The 17,275-nt window shown below is 45.9% G+C and overlaps 1 protein-coding gene across 1 annotated transcript in view; it reads right to left on the bottom strand.

Moving 5' to 3' along the window:
- Positions 1-17,275, bottom strand: part of SLC4A4 (solute carrier family 4 member 4) — a 260,367-nt gene that overhangs the window by 54,213 nt on the left and 188,879 nt on the right. The window contains 5 exon segments of the mRNA XM_048482738.1: positions 1,990-2,168; positions 6,364-6,525; positions 7,875-7,988; positions 8,643-8,831; positions 12,659-12,729. Coding sequence (XP_048338695.1) covers positions 1,990-2,168; positions 6,364-6,525; positions 7,875-7,988; positions 8,643-8,831; positions 12,659-12,729 — 715 coding nt within the window.

Below are 17,275 nucleotides of genomic sequence, written 5' to 3'. Positions count from 1 at the left end.
ACAACTTGCTACAGTGTTTGGATCACAAGCAACTCCCTTCTTAAGAGTCAAGGGTGGGGGGAAATCTCCCAGTCATCGACCCCCTCCCCCCTTCTTCACAGGACTGCTGGAATCTCAGATGCATGGATCCATGCAGCCTTCACCCAAAATACCCTCCAGTGCATACGGCGGGGTTTTTACATAGACAGCCCCTGGCCCTGCCTTTTTTGGGGCTGGAGAAAATCCTTAAGCACTCTACCAAATGCCATAGCCTCTTTTAGCACAGCTCTTAATAGCCGCCTTCCTCTGGGGGCAAAACCACAGCCTCTGCTGACAGCGAACAGCCAGACATAAATGCCAGAGCAGTAGCAGCGTTAGCCTGACGCAGCTGAAGATACAGAGAAACTTCCAAGGCTCCTCAAAGGCTACGAAATCTGCCATGGCTCAAGCTTTCTACAAGCCAGTAAACATGTTTGCCATTTTTAAATCTAAGCAGAGAAAGAAATAAGCTTGCCCGGATTGGGAAGAATGCTCAAGAATGGTTATTTATTAAATCCATCTCTTAGTTCCGTCCACAGAACCTAGGGTGGAGTTCACACTGGAGTTCCCAGTCAGTCATAGTCCAAAGATGGAGAGGTTCTATGATGGTGGGGCTTCAGCAGTTTGATGCCAAAACCGGGCCTCGGAACTGAAAGCGGCTGCTGGAACTAACCTTCATGTTGGGCAAGGGCAAGTCAGCCATACAGATTTCCTTGACTGAGGCAGAACAGCTTTTCACAAAGGTTTGTCATAGGCCAGAAGCCCCCCAACCCTACATATTGTGGAAACCACCATGGGCCTGAACAGGTGCAGCCAAACTGTACATGGAGCAAGTCTAAGCCCATTGCACATAGTCAGAGTGTCACAGATTGAATTGGGGCTGCCTGCTATGTCCAGGGGTACCACTGACAGTGGAGACTGGGTCGTATTATCCAGGGGGACATATGGGGTCAAATGTCCGCAGGCTGCAGCCATTTAGTCACGTGGGAGGCGGAAAAATCACCCCCCCCCCCACAAACACACCCCTCCTTCTTCCGCCCAGGTCCAAACACTGACTTCAAGACCTGGTGCAAAAAAAATGTTGTTTGGTCGTGGTGGGGGAGGGCAGCCGCCCATACAGGTGCGGGGGGGGGGGGGGAGGAGAAAACTCAGATTTTGCACCAGGTTACATTTTCCCTAGACATGCCTCTGAGTGGAGGGTATTTAGCTTGGATGAGACGACCCAGCCTCTTTCCCTGAGTCCCAGGAAGAGGCAGATCCTAAAGCAAGATTTAATGCTTAGTGGAAGGTCAGAAGCTGGGAGTGGCTGAAGAAGAAGAAGAAGAAGAAGAAGAAGAAGAAGAAGAAGAAGAAGAAGAAGAAGAAGAAGAAGAAGAAGAAGAAGAAGAAGAAGAGGAAGAAGAAGAAGAAGAAGAAGAAGAGGAAGAGGAGGAAGAGGAGGAAGAGGAGGAAGGAGGAGGAGGAGGAGGAGGAGGTGGTGGTGGTGGTGGTTGTGGAAGAGGAGGTGGAAGAGGAGGAGGAGCATTCTAGGCGGAGCCTAATGGTGCACTACAGGTGAGTAAACTAGGAAGGTTGCAGGTAGTGGAACAACTCCTCCCTGGGGGGATGAATGGAAGCACATTTTCTGCACATCTACTGGCATGTGCGTGGTCAGCTGCCAACAAAGGTATGGAAGGGCACCTGCTTCTTAGCGTTCTAAAAACTCCCACCTTAATGGCACCCCCTACCCGGAGTGGGCCAAAATGTGACCTAGAGACCGCACATACACTTCCGTCCGAACCTTCATCATGGTACCAACTTTAAGCAGGCCTTATTCTCCAACCATCTTGAACCACCCTGTAATAAGCTTTGCCCCTATGATTTCCACACTCTACAAGAGACCAAGGCCTTGACTTCCACTCTGTGAAAAGCCCCCAATCTCAATGGCTTATCCTGGTTCGTCCCATCTAAGAACTGACTGCACAGGCGTACCTGACTCCTAGGAATTTGGGCTGCTCTCCTGGCGCCGAAGTCTCCGTCTCCATCTTCAAGCTGTCGATGTGCGCAATGGAGATTACGGTAGCAGCAACGTACCAGGGCAGGCCCATGAAAGAGCATATAATCATCAAAACAGCCACCCAGAAGAGATCCAGATGATAGCCAGCACCTTTCTGCAGAGAGGAAATGGAGAAAAACAGAGTGTTGTCATTGATTTATTTAGCCAGATTTTTAACCCACCTGTCTGCACTCATAAGGCCACTAAGGGGGCTAGTAAATTAAAACAAGCAAATTAAAACCTCATCTTAAAAGCCATTCAAAATGGTGAGGCTGGATAGAATCATAGAGTTGGAAGAGACCATCAAATCCAACCCCTTGCCGTTCAGGAACACACAATCAATGCACTCCTGACGTGTTCATCCAGTCTCTCTTTAAAAGCTCAAAATAAGGAGACTACACCACACTTTGAGACAGTGAATTCCACTGTTGGACAGCCCTGACAGTCAGAAAGTTCTTCCTAATGTTTAGGTGGAAACTCTTTTCCTGCACCTTGAATGCATTACTCCGTGTCCTAGTCCAGTGGTTGGCACTCCAGATGTTATAGACTACAATTCCCATCAGCCCCTGCCAGCATGGCCAATTTGCCATGCTGGAAGGGGCTGATGGGAATTGTAGTCCATAACATCTGGAGTGCCAAAGGTTTGCCACCACGGTCCTAGTCTCTGAGGCAGCAGAAAACAAGCTTGCTCCCTCTTCGACATGGCATCCCTTCAAATATTTAAACATAGCTATCATGTCCCCCATTAACATGATCCTGGATCAAACCCAGATGTCTATCTCAACTAAGCCAAGGGTAATATATGGTCTGTTGGTATAAGTTGTCTCTGTGGCTTTTAGTAATCAAGGGACTGGAGAAAACCTTTTGCAAGTATGATCTTTCTGACCAGTGCAGCAGCAGCAGCAGCAGCAGCAGCAGCATTATTATTATTTTGCCATCAAGTCACAGCTAGCCATGGTGCCCCTGTAGGGTTTTCAGGGCAAGAGATGTCCAGATGTGGTTTGCCATTGCCTGCCTCCACATCACAAACCTGGTCTTCCTTGGAGGTCTCCTGTCCAAATACTAGCAATGGCGCACGCCCAGGGCAGCGCACCCCGGCCCTGTTGGCGCTACGCCACCACAACTTGGCAAACAGGCATGAGGCAACAGGAATACAATCACTTGTTCCATCTGTATCTCAGCTTCATGTGCTTGCTGAAAACAGACAAAGGTTGACAGGTATGCTCTCAGCTCCTGTATGTCTGGGTGTTCCACCATTTAATGTGTGTGGACAGTTCCACAAAGCCTTTCATAGTATGTATGTATGTATGTATGTATGTATGTATGTATGTATGTATGTATGTATGTATGTATGTATGTATGTATGTATGTAATCAATCAATCAACCAACCAATCAATCAATCAATCAATCAATCAATCAACCAATCAATCAATCAATCAATCAATTAAATAAATAAATATACCGCCCCATCCCCGAAGGGCTCTGGGCGGTGTACAACATAAAACAGTATATATAAAATCAGCATAAATACAGTTTCCATAAATACACTTAAAACAACAATTGTTTACAAAAAGGCGTCTCACGAAAGCCTTACTTGGACTAAAACTTGGACTTAAACTTAACTCTCCTGAAAAAGGGGAGAGGTAATGGGTCCTGATGACATTAAAGACCCAGAGAATAAAGGGGGGGGGGGGCACACTCAGCGGCTGGTCTCTCCAAAAGCCCGGTGGGACAACTCAGTCTTACAGGCCCTGCGGAACTCACCAAGGTCCCGCAGGGCCCGGACAGCTGGAGGTAGAGCATTCCACCAGGCAGGGGCCAGAGCCGTGAAGGCCCTGGCCCAGGTAGAGGCCAGCCGCATCATTAAGGGGCCAGGGATCTCCAGTAAATTGGCCTCTGCCGAACGCAGAGGATGAACCGGGACATATGGGGTAATGCGGTCCCGAAGGTACGAGGGTCCCAGGATGCGTTGAGTGGTCACAGGAGAAATGTTACCTGTACACATTCCCTGTGCACTGGAACTATAGAAGATACAGGGGCGGAGCCTACTCTGGGCAGATACCCAGCTGCAGATTTGCAGCCAAATACTGGCTGCATGCCCTGTGTACAGTGGTCAAGCCATGTTTGGCAACTGGCATGAGATTTAGGGGAAGGGACATTGTCTGCATTATTGCATCACTTTCTGGGGGCAAGGATAGCTCTATGAATAGCTGGGAACTCTACGGTAAATGTAAGGACACCTAGAATGCCATTGGATTTTTGTTCCTCCCTTCCCCACTGCTGCTTGGAGTGGCAGTGTCAACAAGACCTGGAAGTGGGGCAGCCCCAACCGCTACAGAGGGATGAAGCCATCCCCTGTGGGAACTCCATTCCAACCAAGCCACAATCACTCAGCCTGGAAGTTTGAACAAAGTCTCCCGTCACTAATATATACAGAGGAAACGATATTACACAGAATGAGGTAAACAAGGAGCAACAATTCATAGAGAAAGGAAGGAGGAGAGGACTGGCAGAGTCCCAAAAACAGTTTTGAACATCAGGCCTAGCAGTAGGTCAGGCAGCATTTCCTAAACCAACAGCAAGACAAAGGCGACCCTTATTTCCTCAGAAAACATTTCAAACTCCTCTTTGTAGAGATGAGCTGCCCGCGGCGGCCATGTTTGTCTAATCATTGTTCAGGTATCATGCAATGGAATATATGAGTTAATAAGGGCATCCGTGAGGGAGAAGTGCTTAAAACCTTCCATGTTCTTGGCCTGTCACCCCAGCCGGGTTCACTTCTGCCTACTGGAGCAAGGTGAAGTGAAAATGAAGTCAGGGAAATGAGGCAGGGTAAGAGGTTCATATCCCCTCAGGCATGTCTCTCTTTTAATGTCCAAGTCAGACCTTGCCTCTCCTCACGTGTGACCAGGGCAGAGCGTGATAAAAGCGTTGTCTGCTAACATTTTAGCCTGTAACAACGGCATCAAATTGAGGACAAATAAGTCCCACTGCAAAGTCTTAATTAAAATGAAGCGTGGCACGGTATTAACAAAAATAAAATAAACACCCTTTCTTGTTTCAGGCTCAGCTGTGAACTGCTTGCAAGTGTCGCTGACAGTTCGGTCCTAAGCACAGATACAGCATTCTAAATCCACTGAAGTCAACAGACTTCGAAGGAGGCAACTTTGCGTAGGATTACACTGCAAATGAAAGCCGACACTTCCATCATGACCCCGTCCTTGTTACAAAACTCACAGCGTTTCTTCTCTCACAACACTACCCTGTCTAAATTGAAGGGGGGGGGGAGGCCCTGTTAAAAAGGGACCGATTTAATCAGCACAATTTGTTCCGCGAGCCAAATAACATCAAAGCATGAACCTGAAAAACCTTTCAAAGACTCTCTCTCTCTCTCTCTCTCTCTCTCTCTCTCTCACACACACACACACACACACACACACACACACACACACACAGAGGAATGCTTAGTGGACAGAATATTCTGATCAAGGTATCTTATGTAAAAAGAAACTCCATTGCCCTGAAGAGCTCGAAAGCTCTGCCTTATTATATTTCATCCTACTCTTCCTACAGAAGCAAAAAGTGTCTGGTTTGTGCAATTATTTCTGCAGGAACCTGAGATGTCAATCTGTGGTGTCAATCCCCATATGGACCATTTTGAGAAAAATAATTTACCATGAGGTTTTGTTTTACGGTGGGACCCTCTTAATAAATGGGAAACACTCTAGTCTGAACTCCAGTCATTACCCCAATCTGCCACCGTTGCCAAACTGTCTCATGGTAAGACCAGACCTCAACAGCAGACAAAAGGAAGAACTTCCTGACTGTCAGGGCTGTTCGACAGTGGAATGCACTACCTCAGAGAGTGCTGGAGTCTCCTCCTTTGGGGGGTTTTAAACAGAAGTTGGATCAACATATGTTGGGAGTGCTTTGATTGTGTGTTCCTCATAGCAGGGGGGTGGACTTGGTGGCCCTTGAGGTCTCTTCCACCTCTATGATTCTATGAAAAGGGCAAAGAGGCCTCCCTCTACCAAGAAAAAGGCATACAATACTACTGAAGGTCAAGCAAAATGGAAAAGTCAACAGCAGCCACCTGAATCTATTTGTTTTAGTCAACAAGCTGATATTGAGACCACATCCAAAAATTCAGTAAGCCTGTTTAAGGATTGTCCCGGAATCCCTGAAGGTTAGAAAATTATTCTGTGTAATCCTGAGATTCTTACGAGTCTAACGCATGCCCCAGAGATGAGGGCCACAGGATGTCTCCGTGGTCTAACGTATTGTGACCAACTTCAATGTATCTACCAACCTTGAGTTTGTGCTCTTTCCGGTTGACGATGACAGCCGTGATTTGTTGGTCCATGAATATGAGGATGGTCACCAGCAAGGCAGGGATGGCCGCCGCCAGGTACACCCACCAGGGGTTCCCTCCAAACGGTGGAACAAACCAGCCTCTGTTGGGACTCGTTGGCTTGATGGACAAAGAGAAGGACATGGTATCACTGCATAAACTTAATCCCAATCAGAGTTAACTGTTGAAACACCAATCTCTAGAGAGCAATGAATGGAGATCCCACAGAGGGGACCACGACAAAGTAGACCCAGCTAACATTAAGACACTTAATGGCTCTTGGAAGTTGCATTCCTTCTAATCTCTGCTCCAAACTGTACATTTCTTCTTTCTGGGCAAGTGTAGATACTGATAATGGGTGACAACAGGTGACAGATGGCATAGGGCATCTTGGGAGAGATTCTGCCTCCATGCAAGATTTCATAAGTCTCATAAATTCTGGAAGATCACAACAAACCCACAACATTCTAGTGATTCCGGCCATGAAAGCCCTCGACAATATATTAATATTGCTCATTATCTTTAGTAAAACACATGCTAAATATGCATCTTTTAACTAACAAATATTTATAGTTTATTTATTGACAGCAAATCAAAACATACATAGATTACAATGGGGCCCCAGCAACTGCCCACTGTGCCCACGCACTGAAACAGCCTTGCCGCCCACATACACCACTGCAATACTGCCAAGGGGTAGTAGTAGTAGTGGTGGTGGTGGTGGTGGTGGTGGTGGTGGTGGTGGAGGAGGAGGAGGAGGAGGAGGAGGAGGAGGAGGAGGAGGAGGAAGAAGAAGAAGAAGAAGAAGAAGAAGAAGAAGAAGAAGAAGAAGAAGAAGAGGAGGAGGAGGAGGAGGAGGAGGAGGAGGAGGAGGAAGAGGAAGAAGGAGAAGGAGAAGAAGGAGGAGGAGGAGGAGGAGGAGGAGGAGGAGGAGGAGAACAAGGAGAAGAACAAGGAGAAGGAGAAGAATGATGTATGATTCCATTATCAAACAGTGAACTAAACAGACTGTAAGAAGAAGAAGAGTTTGGATTTATGCCCCACCTTTCTCTCCTGTAAGGAGACTTAAGGTGGCTTACAAGCTCCTTTCCCTTCCTCTCCCCACAACAGACCTCTTGTGAGGTAGGTGGGGCTGAGAGTTCCAAAGAACTGGGGCTAGCCCAAGGTCACCCAGCAGGAATGTAGGAGTGTGGAAACAAATCTGGTTCACCAGATAACCCTCCGCCACTTAGGTGGAGGGGTGGGGAATCAAACGCAGTTCTCCAGATTAGAATCCACCTAGTCTTAACCACTACACCACACATAGCAAATAGACTGCCCCTAAGGCCCTCAGCAAAGGCCACCTATTACCTCTGGGAACTCAATTGGCTCAGTGTCTCCAATAGGTGATAGGCTGTCTGTGTCATGGGTCTCAGCTGATGCCCATCCATGCCACCCCCTGGCCCTGAAGAAACAGCCCGTCGACATACCTTGAATTCACTTGGCACAAGGAGTTTTGGAGTATCCACACCTACCAGGGCATCGATCCCACAGAATATCAGAATAGAAAGGATGATGGCAAAGTCACTGATTAACTTCCGTGCCTGGGGAGAAAGTGTAAGTGACATCAGACTGATGTCAGAAATCATTTCACATTTCCGTTAGATTAGATGAACAGTTTGTTTTTACACCCCACTTTCTCTACCTTTATAGAGGCTCAAAGAAGTTTATAATCATTTTCTCTTCCCCTCCACACATCAGTCACCTTGTGAGGTAGGTCGGGCTGAGAGAGTTCTGAGAGAACTGTGACAGTTCAAGTTCACCCAGCAGGCTTCCTGTGGAGGGGCAGGGAATCAAACCCAGTTCTCCGGATTAGAGCCCACCGCTGTTAAACAGTACACCATACTGGTATGGACCAGTGTGGCTAATTGCAACTGATGGTCCTAGCCTTCATGACTCTACCTAACTTTTAAAGTCATCTATCCAGTGGCAGTGAATTCCACATATTAATTTTGAGCTTTGTGTAAAAGCAATTCCTTAAGTCTCTCCTGATTTACTGCCCACCATTGACTAGACACACCAAATTCTAGTATTATGGGAAATGGAGAAAAATTCTCCCTGTCCACTTTCTCCACAACATACATACATTTATCACGTAATCATGGTTTTTTTCTGAAAAGCTCCGGCATATCCCAGGCATGTCGCAGTTACTTTAGAAAAAACCAGCCCACCACATGATGAGAAGCAGAGCTACTTACAGTGGTTGGGAAATAGCGGCTGGTCTTGAATTTCTTCAAGGCCATGGAGCAGGTGTAGGTGCCCAAAAACAGGATACAGGACATAAGGGTGATGTCAGGAACATACTTGCAGTTGTTTCCCAAGACGGCGCCCCCGTATTTTAGACACTCCTTTTTGGTCAGAGAGGCCCAGTCAATTGTACCATTGTGCTGAGAATAAAGCCAAACGTGGTTGTCATTAAGGAGGAGCTCCTCAAGAACCAAACAGCACCCGCCCCCCAAGAAAAAATTGCAGCCAAGTCACAGCTGACTTATGATGACCCCACAGGGCAAGAGATTTCACAGGTGGTTTGCAATTGTCTGTCTCCACGTCATGCCCCTGGCACACCTTGGAAGTCGCCCATCCAAATACTAGCTGGGGTTAGAGCCAACGTTCCCTGTAGGCTTTGGGGCCACCATATTAGCATCCAGCATGGAGAGCTCTCGCTGGCAGATTGGCGAGCACAAGCTTTCACCCAGCGGTAAGGAAGCCTTAGGGATCATTGGTCAGGGCTTAGAGTTTGCGATTATCCCAAGATCACCTAAAAAGCTTCCATGATCCGAGTGGGAACTTGAACCTGGGTTCCCAGGTCCTAGTCTGACACTTTAACCACTACAGAACGCTGGCCCTTTTAAATAAAGCCAAACGTGGTAGTCATCTAGAGCAAGTCATTGCCCAAAACAAAAAAAATATGGTACACACTGAAAGTGACTCTGAAAACTTAGACAGGGCCAGAAGGTTCTACGCAGCCAGGACATCGCATTTCCCACAATGCCAATGGCAGCGCTACTCTTAACCCCTATGCAGCCGACACATCAGCATGTTCACTCATTATGCTTGACTGAGCCATTATGATTATTGCAGCTCTAAGCATCGGTGTGCACACTCATTGCACGGGGGTGGTGGTGAATGGGCAGGATCATGCAGCCTCACCCAACCTTGCAACCCCCCCCCCCCAAATAGTCTGCATGGGGAATATGCAAGGAGTGCCCATGCGTACAGCCCCTCCCTGCGATAAGCAACACTGGCTTTGGAATGCTGCTGATTACACAAAGGTGCCTCCAAGGATATTTCCTCCATGCATTCTGCAGCAAGCAAATACACCGACAATTCGGCTGCATACAACTGCATGCAGCCGAATTATTAATCAGCGATTTCCGAACGAATTTTAAACAGGCATTTTTCCTTTCAATAAATCATTCTGGTGTTTGAGCTGTGCTTTGTGGATAGAATCTCCGAGAAGGATTTGGGCTTTAAAGAACCTGAGCAGCTTGTGACTTCAGAGAAACAACCGCCAAGTTTATCTGTTCTGTCGGCACTCACTTCCACAGTTTTGCTTTTCACAGATGTATCTCAGGACAAAAATAAACACGGCCCACAGAGCGTGCATGGTGCCGGCCTGCAGAAATAGCTTCCTGTCTTTTAAGAACAGAGGCAGCTCTCTTCGGCTGATCTGGGCTCAGGGAATGGTAGATTTTAAAGAGAGAGACTCTACACCTGCGCTCCTTTCACACTTGACAGGGTGCCAATCAACTGATCACCCTTAAACCTGATAGGTGGGAGCCCCAGCTGGGGGGAGCTGTTCCTAAAATTGGCAAGCCTTCCCAGGCATGAGATTCAGTGAGCCTCCCATTTACGGTTATGATTGCAACAGTCCATTTATTATCGTCATTACAATGTATTTTACTGTTATTGCCACAATGCTTTTAAGTAATCAAGGTGGTTTGCACCGGGGTGCAGAACCCAAATGAGCCTGGAGCCCCACAAGACTGGGGACATCTCAACATCTTGGTATATATTGGTTAGGGACAAACAAGGTGGCTCTCCCCTGACCTTTCCCCTTTGACCTTCAGGTCAACGCCTCACCAAGTCAAAGAGGAAGAGTATTTGGCCCTCCAGCGAAACAACATTCCAAGTTACTAATGAATTCATCACCAACACTACATACCAAAACTACATAATGCATTCATTATACGGAAATCCAATGTGCATAAATCAGTTATGTTACCTACTGACTGCATAGTGGGGGGAGGGAATTCAGGAAAAGGGCCCCATGGCCATGTTTTATTTATTTACTTCACTGACACCCTGCCTTTCTCCCCAATGGGAACTCACAATGGTTTACGTCCCTCCTCTCCTCCATTTCTTGCAACTCTGTGAGGTACCCCAGGATGACAGTGGGACTGGCCTAAGGATGCCAATCTCCAGATGGGGCCTGGAGATCCTCTGGAATTACACCTCATCTCTAGATTACAGAGATCAATTCCTCTGGAGAAAATGGATTCTTTGGAGGGTGGATTCTACAGCATCGCACCTCACTGAGGCCCCAGGCTTCCCCAGGCTTCGCCTCCAAATTTTTAGGAGTTTCCCAACCCAGAGCTGGCAACCCCAAGCCCCCCATCCCCAACCAGTGGTCAGAGGAGAACTTGGCAACTCTAGACACAGCAAGCTTCCATGATAGAGCAGGCATTCATATCTGGAACTTCCAGATTCTAGTCTGACATGCTAACCACTACACCACACTGTCTTAGTTATATTTTGTCCTGGATAACCTCTCTCTGGCTCCACCTTGCACCATGAATAATTCATATTTTAAGGCACCTGCCCACTGGAAAATATTTAAATAATTACAATATTAGGCATTAACACCCAATCATGCATTATTAAAACCAAATTATAATCCCACCTTTGCATTTGGAAAAATTTTATAAGCCATAAAAAGGTTCCCTCCCCAATGGTCTTACAATCTAAACTTCAGTAATGGAGAAGAACAGGGAAACAAGGAAGGAAAAAGAGAATGGTAACAAAAGGAGAAGAAGAAGAGAAGAGTTTGGATTTAGTCCCCACTTTTCTTAACCTTAAGGAGCCTTGGAGCTTAACTCCTTCCTTTCCTCTCCCCACAACAGACACCTTACGAGGTAGGTGGGGCTGAGAGAGTTCCGAAGAACTGTGACTGGCCCCAGGTCACCCAGCAGGCTTCATGTGTAGGAACAGGGAAACAAATCCAGTTCACCAGATAAGAGTCATGCGCTCAGGTGGATTTTTATGTACAGTTTTCTACTGATAAGAGTAAAGCACAGTGCAATGAAATGTACATTTAATATATTTTAGCAGGCATCTATGAGACTTCTCAAGCTCTTGGGTTCCTATCATGTTGGGGACTCCAGGGCCAGAGGAAGATGGGATGGGGTGATGGTGAGACACAGAGACACAGAGACCTAAGACCCGTTCTGACCCTAGAAAGCCCATTTGGAGGTGGCACGGACTGCTTTCTTCAGAACTGATGGCACACAGTATTGCCAATGGAAGAGGATGTCAGCAACACGAAGCACCCCGAAGGCTACAATACTTTCTCACCGCACACTGCGATACTCAGCACATTTGTCGAGCTGTCCAGCAGAATTTCTAATAGGTTATTCCTCCCATTCTTAACGGCCTCGTGAAATAGACCGAACAATCTGCACAGCTTGCAGGTAGCATGGGAGCAAGGAGGGTGGGCTCAGTTGTTGCACGTGCCTTACCCTGGAGGAGGTTACTCTGTTTGACTCTGAATATTTACACGATCCCCTCTCTGGCTCTCCTTCCTGCCTCTCACAAGGGGTTCGGGCGCAGTGGGGCTTCCTTCTTCCCTGACCACTCACCCCCATTTCATCCCCAGCTTCCTCTAGAATCTCTCTTTCCCTCTGAGATTAGGTGACCATCACGATAGTTATTTGTCAAAACAGGGCACAGAATTACGCTGTTGATGCTACGGTGGGGGGAAGTGGATATTTTATTTTATTCTAAATGAATAAAATAAACTTCACAACTTATTTGTAAGCCATCTTGGAACCATGAGGAAAGGTGGGATATGTTTTAATAAAGACATTAATAATTAAAAAACGCCGCTTAAAAATAACAGTGCAAGTGAAAGGCAAAGCCCCCAAGAATAGGCAGACAGTACAACTGCAGGGAACACGAACGTTCCAAGTCCATTTTACCCCTGTGGTTCGCTTACCATCTCCTCTGAGTGACTTGCAAGCCAATTTGCTGATGTGGTGGTAGTCACGTTGAATAAAGAGCTGTTAACTGCAAGGGACAAGAAAAAAATATGAGTAGCATTGAAGCCACCACTCACAGGGCAGCGGGAACTAGTGGTAATTAAATAAAGAATTTTCGGAAGAACAAATTTGGAAAAGGACAATTCAACAGCATAAAAAGGACAATTCAACAGCATATGAGATACTGTTTCCACAGAACCCATGCCACATGGGCATTTACTTTCTTTATGTGGAATTACAAGTTGGCGTCCAAGGCTAAAGGAATTATCACGAATCCTTTAGCCTACTGCAGGATAAAAAGCCACAGTATATGGCCCTTGTCGCAAAATTTTGTGCAACAGCTTATCAAATATGTCAGTCACTTGAATTATTTGGGTTTAAGTCAATCCGTTTTGAAATTGATCTTAAGCTTAAGATTTGAACATGTTTACCGTTTCCCCGAAAATAAGACCTATCCCAAAAATAAGCCCTAGAATGATTTTTTTGGGATTTTTAGAGGATGCTTGAAATATAAGCCCTACTCCAAAAATAAGCCCTCGTTACAGATTTTCCAGTGCAGCTGATCTGGTCATTTGGGGGGTGCAAAATCATGGGGGAAAAATAAGACATCCCTTGAAAGTAAGCCCTAACACATCTTTTGGAGCAAAAATTAATATAAGACCCTGTCTTATTTTCGGGGAAACACGGTAGTATCTAATTCCAATTTTTAACAAATGGTATATTCAACTGAGCATGTTTGTTTTTGTAAAAAAATTTTAATTCACAGCTTTTTAAAATACAAAAATCAATGTTTAACTTAATTAGTTTCATGCAATGAACAAGCACAAAAAATTATTCTAAGTTACCCCCAAGTTTCAAAAACACTACGCAACACTTTCTCAGAAAACCTGCGTCTTTCATCATTGGATGATAATTGCCAGGAGATTATTTCTGTTACTCTACGATTACATGTTGAAACATGATCAGGGCTTCTTTGGAAATTAATCTTTAATATATCCTTATTAAATTATATCCAGGAGATCCCAGTACATTTTATCTATATTACAAGATCAGGACTGATAACTTTCAGCCATGTTATTCTTTTACTAAATAGGGACAATGTTATTCTTGCATTATATAGAGATAATGCATTCAAAAGGTAAATGTTTGAGCTTACAATTAAAACAAACAGAAAACTACCAGTGTTTCCCCCTGTTTTATGTAAAAAGAGAGCTTCCTGACAGGTTTACCGAAACACTGAAAATGCATCTCTGGTGTACACCAATTTAAGAGCAGCCAAACGTACGTTTAACAGCACTGTCAATTGTAATTGTCAGGAAATTGCTTGTTATTAAAAGGACCTCATCTTCAGATCTGTTCATCAGTCCTAGATTATACAGCTCAGGAAAAATATTAGGTTGGATATCAGAGCCCCTATGGTTGGCAAAAATTAGGGTTACCAACCTACAGGTTGTGACTGGAGATCTCGTGGGATGACAACGGATGTTTAGCTGGTAGAGTTCAGTTCCTGTAGAGAAAATACTTTGGAAAGTGGACTCTATGGCATTATAACCAGTGGTGGGATTCAGCTGGTTTGCACTGGTTCGGCCGAACTGGTAGCTAACCGGCTACATCCCACCACCCCAGGGAAGATGATACCAAAGTTTGCAGATGATACAAATTATGTAGGGTGGTGAGAACCACAAAGGATTGCGAAGAGCTCCAAGTGGACCTTGATAAATTAGGTGAGTGGGCTAAGAAATGGCAAATGCAGTTCAATGTAGCTAAATGTAAAGTGATGCACATGGGGCAAAAAATCCAAACTTCACATACACGCTACAGGGGTCAGTGCTATCTGTCACAGACCAGGAAAGGGATTTGGGCGTCTTAGTTGATAGTTCCATGGGAATGTCAACTCAATGCACGGCAGCTGTGAAAAAGGCAAACTCTATGCTGGGGATAATTAGGAAAGGAGTTGATAATAAAACTGCAAGGATTGTCATGCCCTTATATAAAGCAGTGGTGCGACCGCACTTGGAGTACTGTGTTCAGTTCTAGTCGCCACATCTCAAAAAGGATATCAAAGAGATAGAAAAAGTGCAGAGAAGGGCAACAAGGATGATTGAAGGATTGGAGCACCTTCCTTATGAGGAGAGGCTGCAGCGTTTGGGACTCTTTAGTTTGGAGAGGAGGCGGCTGAGGGGGGATATGACTGAAGTCTATAAAATTATGCATGGGGTAGAAAATGTTGACAGAGAGAAATTTTTCTCTCATTCTCACAATACTAGAACCAGGGGGCATTCATTGAAAATGCTGGGGGGAAGAATTAGGACTAATAAAAGGAAACACTTCTTCACGCAACGTGGGATTGGTGTTTGGAATATGCTGCCACAGGAGGTGGTGATGGCCACTAACCTGGATAGCTTTTAAAAGGGCTTGGACAGATTTATGGAGGAGAAGTCAATCTATGGCTACCAATCTTGATCCTCCTTGATCTCAGATTGCAAATGCCTTAGCAGGCCAGGTGCTCAGGAGCAGCAGCAGCAGCAGAAGGCCCTTGCTTTCACATCCTGCATGTGAGCTCCCAAAGGCACCTGGTGGGCCACTGTGAGTAGCAGAGTGCTGGACTAGATGGACTCTAGCCTGATCCAGCAGGCTAGTTCTTATGTTCTTATGTTCTTAAGAGCGAGTGAGGGGGCTTTCTGAGCCCCGGAGCAGTCTGGCACCTTGCCGCCTGGTCGCTTTGGGGCTCAGAAAACCCCCTCACTCGCCCTTCAACGCAGCAGCCAGGTAAGTGGGCGACGGGGGGCAACCGTTTGATAACTTAATACACAGGTCAATTTTGTCCTGATGCAACCGATACACTTTCTCACATTCTGCTTCATTGTTCAAAATACAACAACATCAGAACTGATTTGAGAACTGTATGACCAACAGGATTTATGCTCCTTTCTGATAAAATAAAAATGGCTAAGCTTCTAAATAACTCTAATGTTGAAATCTCTGAAGCTGTTGCTATATTTTTACTCTGTGTACTGCAAGTTGCGCAATAATGATCTTCTTATTGTATTTGAAATTCTTGACACACACCGGTTTTATGCCTAATAAAGGTTTAAAAAAAAATACACAGGTGTCAAACTCGCGACCCTCCAGATGTTATGGACTACAGTGGTGGGATTCTATTAAGTCATAGGTGTCAAACTCATGGCCCTCCAGATGTTATCGACTACAGTTCCCATCATCCCCTGCCAGCATCATGCTGGCAGGGGATGAGCAAGAACATAATCCCACTGTATCTGAAGGCCATGAGTTCGGCCTACTGGCAATCCACATGATCTCTGAAGTCCCTCCCTCCTCAAACCCCACCCTCTTCAGGTCTCATCTCCAAAATCTCCAGGACCTGTCACCCCAGACCTGGCAATCCTATAGAACAATCCGTGCACCCGATGAAAATGCCCACCATTAGTGGCAGTGCAGGATCCACAGGATCCAACCGTTGATACCCATGAAAGTATTCGGCGGACAATAGCGGCGGTTGTGAGGACTGAAGATAAACCTGACTCTAGTCCAGAAAAGAAAGAAAAGATGAAAGGCAGAATCGGCAAATTTCCTACAAAGGTACAGGAAAGTATGATGGCTCTGAGGGAGTGGCGGGTTCCACTTCAGCAATGGACTAAAGTGAGCTGTCTGAGCAGGGGCATCAACCCACCCTGTTCTCCAACCAATGCCAGCAAATTGCAGTGATTAGAGTGTTGGCAAAGGGATTTAGGAGACTTGGGTTCAGATCCTTGCATTTTTCATGATGCTCACTAGATGACTCTCTCACAGCCTAGAAGAAGAAGAAGAAGTTTGGATTTATATCCCGCCACCTTTCTCTTCTGCAAGGAGAGTCAAGGTGGCTTACAATCTCCTTTTCCCCTCCTCTCCCCACAACAAACATCCTGTGTGGTGGGTGGGGCTGAAGAGCTCTGAGGAACTATGACTAGCCCAAGGTCACCCAGCTGGCTTGCGTGCTAGAGTGCACAAGCTAATCTGGTTCCCCAGATAAGCCTCCCACAGCTCAGAAGTGGAAGAGTGGGGAATCAAACCCGGTTCTCAGATTAGAAGAACTTTGCTCTTAACCACTCGACCATGCTGGCTCTCATGCAGCCTACCATGCAGGGCTGCTGTGAGAATCATTGGAGAGAAGGAAGAGCGATGTATGACACCCTGAGGTTCTTGGAGGAAGGGCAGGATTTTTTAAAAAATGGACTAAATAAACAGATGGTAAACTGCACCACCATGATTCAACACTGGGGATGGAGGCCTGGATAAAAACCAAGATGTCTGTCAGCTTTTGCCTTATTCATTCGGATTCCAGAAACCATGAATGGAAAAGTGCAGGGAACATGAAAATAGCCCTAAAGAGAGCCTGCTCCGTCTCAGGTTGATGCTGCGTTATACACAGTAGGAACAAGCCAGAACTTTCTCCTCTGTTAACAAAACTCTTGTACAACCCTGCTTTGATTTTTTTTTTAAAGCACTCACATCCAACAGACAATCAACAACAACCTCTCATAGAGTGGGAGAAAAATGTCACACACTTTTCTACTCTC

This window comes from Sphaerodactylus townsendi, unplaced genomic scaffold (assembly GCF_021028975.2).
Source record: "Sphaerodactylus townsendi isolate TG3544 unplaced genomic scaffold, MPM_Stown_v2.3 scaffold_20, whole genome shotgun sequence".
NCBI classification, from domain to species: Eukaryota; Metazoa; Chordata; class Lepidosauria; order Squamata; family Sphaerodactylidae; genus Sphaerodactylus; species Sphaerodactylus townsendi.
The sequence above is the reverse complement of the archived record's forward strand: the minus strand, read 5'-3'. Positions and strand labels throughout refer to the sequence as shown.